The following is an 18808-nucleotide window of genomic DNA, read 5'->3' on the forward strand; positions in this document are numbered from 1 at the left end:
ATCTAGCTGTTTTCGAGGCTCAGACAAGCTGAGGGTCCTCTTACTCCTCTACCATCTTAACTCCTCCCCTATAGGTAGAATTTCTTAACCTATAAAATAAACGTTCAGTCAGTGTTGTCCAACATGATTATTAGAGAGTTGCTAACTCAAGAGAAGGGAGTAAAATTTATAAAGGACAAATAAAGTGTCAAAATCCCCAAATTATCCAATCAAGGGTTTCATTTAAAGTATTTAGGCAAAGGTTCACATGGAAAATGAGCTAAGACTGACACTGAAACAGGCCAAAAGAAAAGAGAGAGAGTAAGATAAAAGCGAGGCTAATTCAGAATCAAAGTTTAGAAAGAATAAGTAATTCTTTTATTTTTGTCCAGGAATATTCTGCTGGACTAGAGCTGAGTTTGAATGGATCAGGACAAGCTGGTCAAGTCCATATTAGAATCCTAAAAGTCATACACAAATATTGCAAAATATTGAAGGATCATGCATAAAAATGGAATAGAAGTATCTACTATCCATCTAGGAGAGAAAAATCTGGTCCTGAATCATCTGGTTTAGAAGGGATTAACTTCCTATTCTTCCTATTTCAATCATCTCGGTGTGCTTTCTCCTGAGGAAATAGCTAGACATGGCTATTTGAATCCCATAATTCTTGTTTATTTGGGGTATCTGTGTCCCTACTACAGACAGCACTTTCCAAGAAAAATCGGAGGAAATACTGAGTTGCTGCAGATGTGCTTTGTGTGAATACTTTGTTGGAAAACCAATTTTGCTTACAAAACACTTCCAAAATTTTCTCCAAAGTCTACAACTTTCAAGCTAAAACACTAGATAATAAATATCAGATATCTTTAAATAAGAAATATAATCTCTAGCATTTTCCCCAATGTGCATTGGTTAATATAATTTATTGAGTATATTATTATCACTCTTCATACTCTCACATTGTTGCTTAGGAGTGATTCTCAATGTTAAAGGTAGGCCTTTGTAAGTGAATACATCAGGATCAAATGGTGGGCCTTTTCAAATGAAATAGCTTTCCACATCTTACCTTGTCTACTTTCCTTCCAAGATTCTTATACCTCTCTTCCATTTAGAGACTGTCTTTTTGAGCCATGGTTCCTAACGTTAGTGTACATAATTAGTTTTGGCTTGCTAAAAAAAAAAAAAAAAAAAAAAAAGTCGAGACCCACTGGAGCAGTGGGGTATTTAGCAATGACTAATAAAGTCAACCCATGGGAACCCTGGGTGGCGCAGCGGTCTAGCGCCTGCCTTTGGCCCAGGGCGCGATCCTGGAGACCCGGGATCGATTCCCACGTCGGGCTCCCGGTGCATGGAGCCTGCTTCTCCCTCTGCCTATGTCTCTGCCTCTCTGTCTCTCTCTCTGTGTGACTATCATAAATTAAAAAAAAAAAAAAAAATGAAGTCGGACCCAATTCAAGCCTGTAGCCAGTACTCATTGTGTGCTGTTACCCAGTTTCTCACTGTCCCAATTTCCCCCTCAGCATAAGAGGCATAGTTAGGTTTTCCTAATGCATATAGTCACTTAGTACGTTCAATAACTCATAGATATTATTTGTGGTAGATTTGGGAGGTTATTTGAAAGTACCAGTGTTTGTCTTTCTAACGTAGAAGAAAAAACATAAGATTTAGTTGTCACATCTCCGCCTTCGTTTTAGTCATTCAGTATTGTCTAATATATGAGTCCTGTAGCTAAATTTTATCTATTACAAAACAGGAAGTGCATACAGAAATGTGGTATGTATACAACGAGGTGAGATAGAAAATACAAATTTTAAACACAAATTATTGCACTAAGCTGTTTAAGTAAATCATCATGCAGATTTTAAATGCAAGTCAGTTTGACCTGTAATAATTCCTTTTCTCCTCATTGTCAATTTAAAAAATAATAATTTTTGTTTTCAAAAAGAATTCTTTCCTCAAGGTAAATTCAGAGAAAAGCATCTACAGAAGAGTGGATAGTGACAGGTATTCAGGCATACTCCCAGCAGTTCAGTATTTTTGTTTATAAAGTACAAGAGAGATTTTATATAATTATACATGCAAGGAATATTCCAACTTCATTGTCAACTCAAAAACTGTCATGGTGAATGAAGGGCCCACCATATCCAATGGCAGCTATTCTCTGACAAGTTGATGAAATGCATGGTTTGCAAGCAATGACAGAGGAACCTAGCCCTGCTCACACCTCTGCCCCACTCCCATCATTAAATTACTTCCACACATTTAATCACTTTTCTACAGTGACTGAAATTGCACAGCTTAAATGTGCCTTTGTCAAAATATATTTATTCTAATTAAAAGATTTCCATTGCATTTATTATTTATGGTTCAAAATGAATGTTCTATTTAGGATTTCAGTGAATTACTTAACAAAAATATCTTTAGTTTTCTAGATTTGCCAAGAAATGTCTTTTAACTCAAATGCAATCTAAGCTACAAATTATATTCTACACATATTTTGATGTGTAATTGCTTGACCATACCCAGATTTACTAAAATAAAAAAAAAAAAGTTGTTTTCAAAATACATATTACAGAAAAAATTACTTCTACTAATAGAGCATACTAAATGTAGAAAAGTTGCTTAAGTAAACCTGGAAAATAATTTTACCTGGCAACTTAGTGAATATCTTAGCTATTTGACTGCTAATATTCATTCCTTTTGCTACAGACAAATACATTTGAATTAGTTGAAGTAATCATTAATATGGCAGGGACTGAACCTTTTGTTTGAACAGTTTCCAACAGCTGGCTCAGCCAATGAATGAAATACTCAAATCACACAGTGGCACTAGTTGTGCAGGCACCACTTATCATTTACTATTTATTAGGAATTATCATTTTCCAAAGAATCCTTGACAATAGCAATGTCTACCACTTTCACTAGGTATTTTGGTTCAGTGTCACAATAAATAGCTTTTGCAATTGTTTTATTTATGCTAAGGGGATTTTTAAATCATTGGATTCAATTTGCTAAACATTTATTTATGTTCATTCAACTATATACAATCATACCTTTATATTCCATTTTTATAATTTTTGCTACTGATTCATTTAATATAATCATACTTATTACATATTACATGATATTATTTTTATGTTTAATAAAATTAATAATCAATCATTTTAATAGTATGCCAAAAATATTAATGAAATATAATTATTGAATCCAAACTGCCAAACGTTCTACATCTGAAAAATACATTTATTCTATCACAGCACTTTTTTTTTGCTTCTTAACTTGACTGCACATTTTTCTTTACTTTTGTACCAATTTTTATGTTAGCAGCATTGGCAAGAATAATTTTTATTCTGTAAATCATAAAATAAATGGACACATCTTGAAATTCTCATGCATACAGATTCTCCAGGTACAAATAAAATTTATACTCCTATGTTAAAGGGGTGGAGGTCAGGACAGAGAGAGAGAGAGAGAAAGAGAGATTGAGAGAGCAAGCACCCCCTTAAAAGAAAGAACTAATGTGTGTATCTGTGTAACGATGTGATTTAAATTTACAGTAATATGCAGGAAGTACAGTTGTTAGTTTGCAAATTTCTGGCATAAGAAATCAAAATAAATCAAAATCACAAATCATTCTTTTGGAAGATACATTAAAATTCTGATCTGCTAAGAAAAAAGTCAACAAACACAGGTAGTTGTTACCAATTAGCATAAATCTAATAGTTTTAAGGCATTTTAACAAACACTACAGTTGATGAGCTTATAATTATCAACTCTGTTTCTTACTTTTTAAAACTCCCACCTTCACTATCACATTGTGAACTATCACTCAGTGGCAAATTATAATTCTCATTTAGGTGACACTGTAATAAGCATTAAAGAAGAATTAAAATTAACTCCATAACTTACTACTTACATAAACAGTGAAACCATGTGTGTATGTGTCTGTATATTCAAAACAGGGAGTGGATACATTTATATAAGTACATTCATATTTGCATATATAGGTTTCTCATGCCAAATACTATGTTAGAAAAATCTAAGAATCTTGTTAACTGATCTATAAATGAAATCCTTAAAGGGCGACATATAATATGAGTTGAAATACTCACTGTGGAAGGATTGAAGAATATTGATTGTCCACTCATCTATTAGTCTTCCTGTTTTTGTTATCTGGATACATTTGAGCTGATTTGAAGATTCTCTTGATTCAATCCAACAAATCATGTCTTCATTATAAATAAAATCCAGAGTATGAATTTCATTTCCATTGACTGAGCTCAGGGTTGCCATTTTACTTCCATTAAGATAGAAAACTTCAATTGTTTCAGAATTTGCAATTAAAAGCATAGGCAACCTATCTGTAGGTTCTGGAATAAAGGAGAAAGAGACATGAGTTCAATAAGAGGCAATTTTTTTTCACACTATTGCATTACTTACTAAAAACTTATTCCTATATTTTAACGTATCTCTAAAATAATAAAATTGCTGGCAAAAGTGTTTACTAATAATTGCTATAGGAGAGGAGGCAAAATGATAGAATAGTAGGGGTCCTCAATTCATCTGGTTCCACAAACTTACCTAGAGAACTTTCAAAACATCCTGAACACCTACAAATTCAACCTGAGATGTAAAGAGAGCACAGCTGGAATGCTAAAGAGAGAAAAGTGATAGCTTCTGACATGGTAGGAAGGCAAAGAAAAGAGGTGGGGAGAGGAGCCATGGCAAGCCCAGCAAACTGGGCCCAGAAGCAAAGCCAAGCTGAGGCAAGCCCGGGCACAAAAGCTGAGCCCTGGCCAAGTAGGAACTTTAAAAATCCACAGCTGAGTCTTCCCTGACTGAAAAGTGCTCAGCAGGGAAATAGGGCAAAATACCAGGAGGGGCAGTGAAGCCTCAATATTGCTGGAGACACAATAAGAATAGGGGCACCCAGGAAAAGGCTCGTTGCAAATCTCAGTCAGATTGTGGTAAAGGGCTGGAATGCTGCAACCCTCTGGGGCATTCGGGAGAAGCTGGCTGGTTATCCTGGCAGGTGCTGGAGCTCCCTTGACCCTAGAACCTGGTAATGGATGGAGGTAGCTGTCCTCCATTCTCTTTGGGGGAGATAGATCCCAGGAGCACAGGTCCATCTGCACAGGGATGATGATCCACAGGCACTGAAGCAGACAAGCCTGGCTATCCACCATGCCCTTCAGGAGAGGCAGACCTGGGAGAGCACAGGACAGTGAGATTCTCCTGTCACTGGGTGACCTTCAATTTATGCAGATCAGTGCACCTGTGTCTGCCCACAGGAACATCTAGGCCATTGTGGACTGGAAGACTGTGTTTTGGTACTCATGGGAAGCAACTGGCTCCAGAGCTGAAGATCTGCCCACCGCCATTTTTAATTTTTTTTTCCTTCTTTTTGCCTTTCGCCTGGAAGAGTCAGAACCTCTAGAACAAAGGCTGCAAAGAATAAACAGCTCATATGAACCCAGCACCCAATAAGAGAAGGGGCAGGTCTGCCCCGGCACAGACACCCGAGAATCAGTACAACAGAAGAGACTGCGGAAGAATCAGACTGCAGGAGAACTGCTGGAAGAATAAGGGAAGACCAAGTTCACTAACCAAGCAGCACTGGAAAGTTCCAGGACTGAGGGAAAATAGTATATAGAACTAGAGGTTTTTTGTTTTGTTTCTTTTTTTACAATTTGTTTATATTTCAGGTTAAAATTTTCCAATATTTTTTATCTTTTCCTGCCTTAACTATAATATTTACAAACTCTTCATTTTTTTAAGCTTTTTCCTTTTTGACTTTCATATTTCTACAATTACATGTCTTAGTTATAAATTTCATTTTTGGATTCCCTTCAATGTATTCAGTTTAATTTTGGTAGATGTACAAGTAATGGGTTTTTGTTTTTTGTTTTTTAATTTTCTGTCTTGTTGTGTTTTATAATGGTGGAACTTAGTACCTTCTAACACATGGACCAAAATACACCCAGAACCAGGTGGAACACCTTGTTGGTTCATTCTGTGAGACTATAATCTCTTTCTTACCATTCTGCTTCCCTCTTTTATCTTCTTTCTTTCTTCTTTCTTTCTTTCTTTCTTTCTTTCTTTCTTTCTTTCTTTCTTTCTTCTTTCTTTCTTCTTTCCTTCCTTCCTTCTTTCTTTCTTTTTTTTTTTTTTTGTGTGTGTGTGTGGCCGATGTTGGGTCTCTATATAAGTTTTTCTGGTTTTTATAAATTTGGGACTGAGCATCTGCTAACATACAGAACAAAATACACTGATAACCAAGAAGATAACTCTCTATGTCCCCTTGGGGACACTATATTCTGTCTCCACCAGCACTTTCTCACCACCCACTCATTTTTTTGTGTTTTTGTTTTTGTTTTATTTTTAATTTGTTTTAAAATTTGTTTTTCACTTTAGTGCTCCTTTTATTTTCTTCTGTTCTTCTTTTTCTTTTATTTTCTAGTCTCTGAAATCTTCAGAATTACCTAGGGTCTATTTTACGTAGGTCATGGTTGATATTCTTGACTGTTTGCTCATACAGCCACTCTGCACTGGACAGAATGACTAGAAGGAATAATTTACAAAAGAAAAAAATCCAGAAGTAATACTCTCTGCAACAGAATTGCTGGATGTGGATTTAAACACAACATCAAAGATACAATTCAGAAGTACAATTATAAAATTATGGGTGGCTCTGGAAAAAAAAAGCATAAAGGACTCTAGGGATTCTCTTACTGCTGAATTAATTTCTAATAAGTCCAAAATTAAAAATACTTTAACTGAGATAATATTTTAACTGAGATACAGTCTAAACTAGATGTTCTAACTGCTAAGATTAACAAGATCGAAAAGAGAGTGAGTGACATGGAAGACAAGTTGATGGAAAGGAAGGAAGCTGAGGGGAAAAAAAAGGAGAAAAACAAGAACCCACAAGGAAAGGCTTAGGGAAATAAATGATAGCTTGAGAGGGAATAATATTCATCTTATTGGGATTCCAGAATATATATATATATCCACAAAGTATATTTGAACAAATCATAGCTGAGAAAAGGGATCTGGGGAAGGGAACAGGCATTCAGATGGAAAAGAGAAAGAGTCCCTCCCTCATATCAACAAAAAACGTTCAACACCTCAACATTTAATAGTGAAACTTGCAAATTACAAAGATAAAGAGATAATTCTTAAAACAGCTTGAGACAAGAGATTCTTAACTTACAAGGGGAGAAATATCAGATTAGTAGCAAACCTCTCCACAGAGACCTGGAAGGCCAGAAAGGGCTGGCAGGATGTATTCAGGGTACTAAATGAGAAAAAAATGCAAACAAGAATATTTTATACAACAAGACTCTTATTCAGAATAGAAGGAGAGATAAAGAGCTTCCAGTATAGACAGAAACTGAAAGAATATGTGACCACCAAACTGGCTCTGCAAGAATTATTAAGGGGGACCCTGCAAAGAAAGAGGAAGCCCAAAGAAACAATCCACAAAAACATGGACTGTATAGGTATCACGATGACACTAAATTCATATCTTTCAATAGTTACTCTGATATAAATGGACTAAATGATCCCATCAAAAGACATAGGATGTCAGACTGGATAAAAAAGCAAGACCTATATATATATGATATCTACAAGAGACTCATTTTAGACCAAAGGATACCTCCAGACTGAAAATGAAGGCATGGAGAACCATTTACCATTCAAACAGTCCTCAATAGAAAGGTGGGGTGGTAATCCTCATATCAGATAAATTAGATACCAAAGACCATAATAAGAGACAAAGAGGGACAATATATCATACCTAAAGGGTCTATCCAAAAAGAAGACCTAATAATTATGAATATTTATGCCCCTAATGTGGGAGCAGCCAAATATATCAATTAATAACCAAAGTAAAGAGATATCTACCTAATAATACATTAATAGTAGGTGACTTCAACACAGAACGCTCAGCAAAAGACAGATATTCTAAGCAAAGCATCACTAAAGAAACAAGGGCTTTGAATGATACACTGGATCAAACAGATTTCACAGATATATAACAGAACATTCCACTCTAATACAACTGAATACACAGTCTTCTCAAGTTTACATGATTAGGATACCAAAAGAGTGGTATTGTCCCCTGTATATTTAGGCCACAATGCTTTGAAACTAGAACTCAATCATAAGAAGAAATTTGGAAGAAACTCAAACCTGGAGGTCAAAGAGCATCCTACCAAAAGATGAATGGGTCACCAGGAAATTAGAGAAGAATTAAGGAGTCATGGAAATTAATGAAAATGAGAATGTAACCATTCAAAATCTTTGGGATACAGCTAAAACAGTCCTAAGAGGGAAACAGATCTCAATCCTCCCTTAAAAAATTGGAAAAAAACTCAAATACAGAAGCTAACCTTGTACCTAAAGGAATTGGAGAAAGAACAGCAAATAAAGCCTACACCAAGCAGAAGAAGAGAGATAATAAAAATTAGAGCAAAAATCAATGAAATAGAGACCAGAAGAACTGCAGAACACATCAACAAAAATAGGAGCTGGTCCTTTGAAAGAATTAATAAGATAGATAAACGCCTTGCCAGTCTTATTAAAAAGAAAAAAAGACTCAAATTAATAAAATCATGAATGAAAGAGGAGAGATCACAACCAATGCCAAGGAAATACAAAAGATTTTAAAGACGTGTTATGACCAACTATTTGCCAACAAAGTAGGCAATCTAGAAGAAATGGATGCATTTCTGGAAACTCACAAATTACCAAGTGTGGAACAGGAAAAACATAAAACCTGAACAGGTCAACAGCCATTGAAGATACTGAAGCAGTCATCAAAAACCTCCCAAGACACAAAAGTCCAGGGCCAGATGGCTTCCCAGGGGAATTCTATCAAACAATTAAAGAAGAAATACCTATTCTACTAAAACTGTTTCAAAGGATTAAAGGGAGGGAATACTTCCAAACTTCTTCCATGAGGCCAGCATTACCTTGATCCCAAAACCAGACAAAGATCCCACCAAAAAGGAGAATTATAGACCAATATCCCTGATGAACATAGATGCAAAAATTCTCAACAAGATACTGTTTTAGGATCTAACAGTACATTAAGAGGATAATTCACCTTGACCAAGTGGGATTTATCCCTGGGATTCAATGTTTGTTCAACACTGGTAAAACAACCAACGTGATAGATCACATCAACAAGAAAATAACAAGAACCATATGATCCTCTCAATAGATGCAGAGAAAGCATTTGACAAAATACAGCACCCATTCCTGATTAAAACTCTTCAAAGTATAGGGATAGAAGGAACAGTCTTCAAAATCATAAAAGCCATTTGTGCAAAGCCAACAGCAAATATCATTCTTAATGGGGAAAAATTGAGAGCTTTTCCCCTAAGATCAGTAATACGACAGGGATGTCCAGTCTCACCAATGCTATTCAACATAGTACTAGAAGTCCTACCCTCAGGAATCAGGCAATAAAAAGAAATAAAAGGCATTTAAATTGGTAAAGAAGTCAAACTCTCCATCTTTGCAGATGATGTGATATTTTATGTAGAAAACCCATAAGACTCCACTCCAAGATTGCTAGAACTCATACAGTAATTCAGCAATATGGCAGGATACAAAATCAGTGGCATTTCTGTACACTAACAAAGAGACTGAAGGAAGAGAAATTGAGGAATCAATCCCATCCCATTTACAGTTGCACCCAAAACCATAAGATACCTAAGAATAAACTTAACCGAAAAGGTAAAAGATCTATATTCTAAAAACTACAGAAAACAAATGAAAGAAATTAAGAAAGATGTAAAGAGATGGGAAAACATTCCATGTTCATGGATTGGAAGAATAAATATTGTGAAAATGTCTATGCTTCCCAGGACAATTTACACATTCAGTGCAATCCCTATCAAAATACCATGGACTTTCTTCACAGAGTTGGAACAGATAATCTTAAGATTTGTGTGGAATCAGAAAAGACCCCAAATAGCCAGAGGAATATTGAAAAAGAAAACCAATGCTAGTAGCATCACAATGGCTAATTTCAAGCTGTACTACAAAGCTGTGATCATCAAGACCACATAGTACTGGTACAAAAACAGACACACAGATCAATGGAACAGGATAGAGAACCCAGAAATGGACTCTGAACTCTATGGTCAACTCATCCTCAACAACGCAGGAAAGAATATCCACTGGAAAAAGGATAGTCTCTTCAATAAATGGTGTTAGGAAAATTGGACAGCTACATACAGATAAATGAAACTGGACCAATCTCTTAACTATACACAAAGTTAAATTCAAAATGGTTGAAAGATCTAAATGTGAGACAAGAATCCATCAAAATACTAGAGGAGAACACAGGCAACAACCTTTTTTAACTTGGCCACTGCAACTTCTTGCAAGACACATATATGAAGGCAAGGGAAACAAAAGCAAAAGTTAACTATTGGGACTTCATTAAGTCCCAAGGTTTTTTCATAGAAAGATTCTGCAGAGCAATGGAAACAATCAACAAAACCAAAAGGCAACCTACAGAATGGGAGAAGATATTTTCAAATGATATATCAGATAAAGGGTTAGTATCCAAGATCTATAAAGAACTTATCAAAATCAACACCTAAGAAACAATCGAGCTATAAAATGGGCAGAAGACATGAACAGACATTTCTCCAAAGAAGACATAAACATGGCCAACAAGCGCATGAAAAAATGCTCCACATCACTGGCCATCAGGGAAATGTAAATCAAAACCACAATGAGATACCACCTCACACCAGTGAGAATGGGGAAAATTAACAAGTCAGGAAACAACAAATGTTGGAGAGGATGTGGAGAAAGGGGAACCCTCTTGCACTATTGGTGGGATTGCAAACTGGTGCAGCCACTCTGGAAAACTGTGTGGAAGTTCCTCAAAGAGTTAAAAATAGAGCTACCCTATGACCAGCAATTGCACTACTGTGTATTTACCCCAAAGATACTGATAGTGAAATGCTGGGACACTTGATCGCAATGTTCATAGCAGCAATGTCCACAGCAGCCAAACTGTGGAAGGAGCCACAATGTCCTTCGACAGATGAATGGATAAAGAAGATATGGTCTATGTATACAATGAAATATTACTCAGCCATCAGAAAGGACAAACACCCACTATTTGCTTCAATATGGATAGAACTGGAGGGTATTATGCTGAATGAAGTAAGTCAATCGAAGGACAATCATCATATGGTTTCACTCATACATGGAATATAAGAAATAGTAAAAGGGATTAAAAGGCAAAGGAGGGAAACTGAGTGGGGAAAAATTAGAGAGGAAGACAAACCATGAGAGACTCCTAACTCTGGGAAACAAACAAAGGGCTATGGAAGGGGAAGTAGGCAAGGGGATGAGGTAACTGGGTAATAGGCACTAAGGAGGGCAGGTGATGGGATGAGCCCTAGTGTTATATTGTATGTTGGCAAATTGAATTTAAATTTTAAAAACAAAGAAAATAATTAAAAAAAATAATAGAGTTTATGCAGAGAAGCCCTAAAAAATAATTCCTATATGTGCTTCATTAACTATATATATTTCAGTTCACTTCTCTAAAGAAAACATAGTCTACTGAACATTTGTATTCTTAGTTGCAATGTGTTGTGTAAATGCTGTTTAGTTTCACTGTTGATAAAGTAAGTTTCATTGTTGATAAAGTAGGTTCAGTGAGTTGTTTTTTTGTTTTGTTTGTTTTTATGGGGGGAGGTTTGTTTGTTTCAACAATGAGGATGGTTCTGGACTGACCTCTCCATATAGTTTTATAGTCTTCCCTTGTGAACAAGGGCATGCTTTTTTGAGGTGGATGTATGAAACAGAAATGGATTTTCTGGAATGGAACATGCAAAGCCCATGGGCCCATACAAACAGCACCTGTAACTTCAGCCATACTGACTCCTTGACCAACTCACATTCCCTTAATGCCTAGATTATGATTACTGAGCCGTTTCTTTCCATGTTCCTTCTCTACAGTCAGGAAAGTAAGATTGTAGAGGTAAAAGAAACTTGCTCAATATCATTTTTAGAATAATTCATCTTTGCTTGTGTTAGTATTAGTGAGTTTTTGATGAATTTCAATACCTGTTAAGATTTAAAGGTAACAGTAAAGTTTCATGTAAAATTAATATTGAAAGAGGTTAGCTATACAATCATAATCAGAGTAGATTTTTTGCTAATTAGGATATAAGAAAATTTTGGAAATCTTTGATTCCTCTTTTTTTCTGTGCTACATACAAAGTATCAGTAAGTACTCTTGATTCTGATGCTAAACATATCAGTAATCCCACTTCTTGTCAGTGATTATTACTACCAACCGGCTCCAAGCTGCCATCATATGTCAACTAGATCATTCTAAGAGCCTTCTAACTGGTTTCTCTGCTTTCATCAGTGTCCTCCTCCTCTTTACTCTATCTCAACACAATAGGCAGAGTTATACCTGTAAAATGTTAGTGTCAATCAAGTCAATCTTTTGCCCATTTCCTCAAAAGGCTCCCATTCCAATCAGAGTAAAAATCAAAGCCTTTATAATGGCCGCTAAAGCCCTCTATAATCTAAATTCATTACCTGTTTGACCTCATTTCCTTTATCTTCTTACTACTCTCACCCTTGTCATCTCCCTCCAAACACCCTGCCCTTCTTACTGTTTCTTGAACAACAAGCCAAATAAGCTTCCATCTCAGGGGCTCTTCCTTGCTCCTAGAGTAATCACCCCCATATATCAGAATGCCTGACTTACTTGCCTCCTTTCGGGTATTATTTTAATGTAAACTTTCTGGTGAAGACTTCTCTAACCCCTTTACTTTGTGAGAATTGCAAGCCCTACAAATCAGGTTCCTTGTGTTTTACTCAGAACATTATTTGGATTTTTATCCCCTAAGAAATTAACCCAATTGAGGCATAAAATTCTCTACCTTCAGAAAGACACTAGAAGTTTTTGACTGAATAAAAACATCAAAACAAACAACAAAAATTCTCAATGAGATTATAAAATTAATTAGCTCAACAAAAGGAAGTCTCAAAAACTCTGAGATCATCTCCACGATAAAGAGTTCTCTAAGAAGAATTTGTAAAATTGTGAATTATCTCTGCTTGACATAACCTTGTCAAGGGACCACATCATAGCTTGGATAGCTAGTTGGCTTCTCTCTTAACTTCTTCAAGCCATCTTGAATTATGTAATGCTTGCCTTCGCCTTTCCCTAATTTGGAAGTCCAGATCTGGTCCCTTTTCAACACTCCTAGCTCTGTTGTTTTCGAGTTGATCTTAGCACTTCTGAAACATGCTGGATCATAGATTTCTCAGGTTATGAAGGGATCTTAGATGGCTGTGTTATCAGGTTAACAAAGATAAACTGCCAGTCTGTTGGTGCTTACCGTCTTCATTTGACAATTGAAACTATCTTTAGTGAAATCGACTCACATAAAAAGTGAACCACTAATGAAAGCTTCTTTGCTTCCAAGCTTTATGAGAAGTCCAAATGTAGACAATAATTTTGTAACTGGCTACAAGTCAGTAAATGTACTTATGTAATAAGCATTCTTTGGAATGAGGCTAGAATATGAAGGAACACCGATTCCCCTTAGAAAATGAGATGAAAATGAATTAATGGTCAACACAGACAATGCTTACTTGACATAACTGATCAATCTATTTGATTTTTGTAGTTGCTTTTTGAGTGAATCCGTTGACTCTTCTAATACAAAACATTAGAACTACTGATTTTATACCTTCTGATAAACAGAAAAATAAAGTCAGATGCTTCATAATTGGATGTAGTTTGATTTGATAATGACACAAAATTCACATGACATACTGGAAGAAAGATACTTGTTAGTTATAATGTGCTTCACTGAAATAATACTTATGAGTCTAAGATAATTATTAACTATGATAATACACAAATAACATAAGGCCTACTTATGGGGGTAGGAAGAAGCCTGAGAAACCCAAGAATCCACAAAATAATCAGGCTAAGGATATAAACCTTTTTTTTTTGTTTGTTTGTTTTACTTCATGAAAGCCTGCATAGATAATTTGCCTCAACCTCAACTATGTCTGATTTCCAGTGTGCATCATTACCTTGAGTTTCTACATGTCAGTGAAAGAGTACCATTAGCTTGGGTAATGAGGATAAAAATATGACCAGAATAAACATGATGTTCTTTAAAAAATGTCATGTTTAGAGTCAGTGGACAGTCTTCCCAAAGGAATAGTTGGAAAGTACATTATATGACTTTAGTCAAAGGAATATCTATATCAACACTTAGAAGTAATAAATTCTAACTTTCCATATAGAAGAGTTCAAAGCATAAGAAAGCATTCAATGAATATTCTAACTTAGAGAATGAAGACTCAGCTTGAGTAAACCTCCCCAACAGGCTGTCAATCGAGTCATGCTGGGGGAGGAAAATTGTCCTCATCTTCTTCACCATTCACCATATGTCAACAGCATTAAAAATAGGTATTTTCTCCCCCTAACAGTTAGGAAGATGTATATTTATGCTCTGTATGATCTGAAAATATTTTTCCTATCATATATGTTATATTAATCAGTGCTACAATTTTTGAAGACTGATTAGGAAACTGTGAATTAAAAAGAGAAACTTGGAAGTACAAAGAAGCTCATCTAACTAGATTCATAAAAATGCCTATTTAAATTCCAAGCCACTATAACCACATCCTTGCAAATATATCCTTATCCTCTCATAGTCAAGAATATACTAAATGTATACGTATATACTTTAACAATATGATTTTGACAGATGGCTGATGCTAAATGAGTGTTGTCAGAGTGAATAAAACTTATTTTTAAGATTTCCTTTAAACTTCTTTTTCTTCCATTCAATTCTAAGAATATGAGTTCAGCTATTTCTTTTTACATAATTAGAATTTTGGATTCAGGTATTTACAAAAAAAATAAGCCTAATAAATATTTGTTAGAACAAACGTATATACATGAATATATATATAATGTGTGTATATATATATATATATATATATATACATGTTTATTAATTAGTTACATTGTGTTCTAATTTCCCCGTAATTCTGAACATTTATCTCCCCTGAATGAAGTTCAGTGTTGAGTCAAAGATCATTTATCTCCACTGAATGAAGTTCAGTGTTGAGTCAAAGGATGAAAAAACAAAAGACAAAAGAGTCTCAGGTTCAACTGGATAAGAGTTAAATAATGACTCAGATGTAAAATATATAAAATGAAGAGTCAGAGTAAGACAATGTATAAAAAAAATGTAAAAAAAAAAAAAAACTGCTCAGCAGTTGAGCATCTGCCTTCAGCTCAGGGAGGGATCCTGGAATCCAGTATCAAGTCCAACATTGGGTTCCCTGTGGGGAGCCTGCTTCTCCCTCTGCCATGTCTCTGCCTCTCTCTCTGTGTCCCTCATGAATAAATAAATAAAATCTTTTAAAAAAATAAGTATTGAGCTAAGTAAAAAAATGCATATTGCTATAACTCTGCTATAATTTATCTTAGCACTACTTTTACTGTCACAACGTATTTATGCTAAACTATTATTTGTATGAAAATGCTTTGTTTATTGTATGTTTATTTTATTATTTAGTATTTATAGGTTGAAGGTATCCAACTAGAATCTGAAGGAGATCAGTAAAACATATGCCTTCAAGAAAAATATAATCTAGCTGAAAGATTAAGATGTATATACAAAGGTCTATATTTTTTAAGTCAAGTTTGACACCTTTTATAAAAGATAGATAGTGGATTGTGTTTCAAAGAATGGTTAGCTGTATCTTGTTATGGTCTGAATGTTCATGTCCCCCCAAATTCATATGTTGAAATCCTAACCCCCAAAAGTGATGGTATTAAAGGGGGAGGCCTTTGAGAGAGACTTAAGTCATGAAGGTGTAGCCTTCATGAATGGGATTAATACCTTTTAAAGGAGTCTCCACAGAGATGCTTAGCCCCTTTCACCATGTAAGAATACAGTAGGTCTTTGACCCAGTAGTCCTCACCAGACCATCCTGGCATCCTGATCTCAGACTCCTAGACACTGGAACTCTGAGAACTAAATTTTTATTGTTCATAAGCCACCCAGACTGTGATATTTTGTTACAGCAACACAAATAGAATAAGAATTATCTGTTTAATAGTGTCAAAAGTTCCTTAATGGTAATGGCATTTTATCTCAGCTTTGCCTTAACGGAGGAACAGATATTGAAATGTAGGGATGCAAATGCAGGTGGAACAAGTGGTTTCAATGAAAGCATAGATATTGGAAAAACTAGAATATGTTGGAAAGTTAGTGATCTCAGTTTTCAGTTTTCTGGATGGTAGAGTATGTATGAATGGTGAAATACTTCATAATGACAGTAACATAGCTAGCCCTTTTGAGTATATCTTAGGAGTCAGCTACTATAATGCATGCTTTGTATTTATTAGTTTATTCACAACATATCTATTAATCAGGTGCTAATATTAACCACATTTTATAGATAAGAAAATGAAGTTACATAGAATTTAAGCAACTTGCTTAAGATCTCATTGCCGCTTAGTGAAAAGAACTGGATTCAAACAGAGCTTACAATAGGTGAGAAAGTATTTTGAGGAAAGACGGTAAAAACAGGTCATTGAACATCAAGATGATAAACTTATTTTTAATTTGGGTAATGAGAAACCAGTGTACATTTTAGAAAGTATAATGTGATCAAAACTGTGCTTTAAGATCAAAGCTAGAAATGATTCTTAGAATACTATATGGGTGAGTAGAATATAATGGGTGGATTTCCCACTAAACTTTTTACATTATTTTCACTTTTACTTTTAAAGTAGTATAGTATAATTCTGGGGTGCCTGGGTGGCTCAGTTAGTAAAGCACCTGCCTCCAGCTCAGGTCATGATCACAGGGTTCTGGCGTCAAGCCCCAGTTGGGCTCCCTGCTCAGTGGGGAGTCTGCTTCTCCTTCTGCTCCACCCCCACTAGTATGGTCTTTCTGTCTGTCTGTCTCTCAAATAAATAAATAAATAAATAAATAAATAAATAAATAAAATCTTTTTTTTTTAAGTGTTACAGTATAATTCTATCCAACAGTAAGGTAATAAATATGTAAAAGTCTTGTATACATATTGCATTGGTGGTAGCACTCTGGAGTGACGTTGGAAAGGAGTTAGGGGGAAGGAAAAGGTAGCTTTGTTCCTGTTTAGATTGATGCAGTGCAAAAAGAAAGAATGGCCATGTGTGCTAACATTCCTATTGGAAGCTGACATCATCAGAAGAAATGTAAGCCCCAGACAATACTCAGAACATATTAGGTTCTACATTGTATGAATATACACTGTTATTTAATCTTATTTTTAATTGTGAAGAAGGCAATGCAAATTAAAAAAAATTGTGGGACATTGGCATTGGATATCTGGATTACTGATATAGAAATGCTATTTTAATTTCTTTGAAAATAGCTAATAAAAACCTAAAATAGGTGGTTTTGACTTCCTCAGTAGAGATGGATTCTTGTAATGAAGTAGAAGTTCTAAATTTTATAGACAAGGAGGGATATGGAGTCCAGACTATGCAGAGATTTTAGAGTTGGGTGATGAGGAAAATAAGTGTTATTAAAAGAAACAGGAAAGAAAGTAGAGTCAGTTCTAAGAGATGATGATGAATTTAGTGTTGGCATATTATTAGCATAGTGTCATGTTTTGTAATCTTATCTTTGGCATTATAAAAATTCATCAGGTAACCTACTTATCCACCTGCATTAACGATAGACTTCTAAACAGTTTTAACTTTTTTTTTATTTACACTTTATTACTGAAATGCAAGTATCTTCATTTAGAATATATTTTGATTTGAAAGGTGGTGATTGAAAAGCAATGAGATATTCTGTTTCTGAGGAATAAGGATAATTTTACAAAAACAATTAAAGTCAATAATATTGCACCATGCACACAAAAAAGCATTTCATTTTGCAAATGACCAGCTCTCACAATTTCTTTGTTTCTTATAGAACCAGTCTATCAGAGCAAGGAAGTATTTCTCCTATTATATGGAAGGTTTTACTTGGCACATGTTCAGCATTCAATAAATGAATGACACATGGAAAAATGCTTGAACAGGGAGTCTCTAATGTTTCTAAAGGTATTTCACTGAATTTTCACACTTAAGAATGATAGTGTATTCTAGTTTCAATAAGTAAAATGAGATAAATAACAGTTATTTTTCAATCAGGGAAGTGAAAGAAATTGATAACTAAAGGGTTATATCAGTAAATTTCAAATGCTCAAAGGATAATTTATTCAAATTTTAGGTTATTACATTAATATTAGAAGTAGCAGATGGTCCAGGGATGTCAATTAACATAAGTTACTGAGAGGTGGCTACTTTTAAATCTCTTCATCATCTTTCTAATTATAGGAAATAAGAACTACTTTAGCTATAGAAACACTTTTTTTAAGATTTATTTATTTATTTATTTATTTATTTATTTATTTATTTATTCATGAGACACAGAGAGAGATACAGAGAGAGAGAGGGAGGCAGAGACATAGGCAGAGAGAGAAGCAGGCTCCATGGAGGGAACCTGATGTAGGACTTGATCCCAGGACTCCAGGAACACGCCCTGGCCCAAAGGCGAGGCTCAACCGCTGAGCTACCCAGGCGTCCCTAGAGACACGTTGTTGTTGTTGTTTTCTCAATCTACACATGTCCTTCTAAGTTATAAATTGTTAATCATTGACTTGAAAACATAATATATATTGGATCATTTTAAAATTGCATTTAAATAACTCCTATTCATAAATAGTTCTTGTTTTAAAGGTTGAGTCT

At 35.0% G+C, this 18808-nt stretch overlaps 1 protein-coding gene across 1 annotated transcript in view; it reads right to left on the reverse strand.

The window, feature by feature from the left end:
* The window catches only part of LRP1B (LDL receptor related protein 1B), a 1837374-nt gene that overhangs the window by 964456 nt on the left and 854110 nt on the right, over window positions 1–18808 (reverse strand). Inside the window, exon 6 of the mRNA XM_049097407.1 lies at window positions 4095–4352. Coding sequence (XP_048953364.1) covers window positions 4095–4352 — 258 coding nt within the window. The remainder of the gene's footprint in view (window positions 1–4094; window positions 4353–18808) is intronic.

The sequence above is a fragment of the Canis lupus genome, chromosome 19, assembly GCF_003254725.2.
Source record: "Canis lupus dingo isolate Sandy chromosome 19, ASM325472v2, whole genome shotgun sequence".
Lineage (NCBI taxonomy): Eukaryota > Metazoa > Chordata > Mammalia > Carnivora > Canidae > Canis > Canis lupus.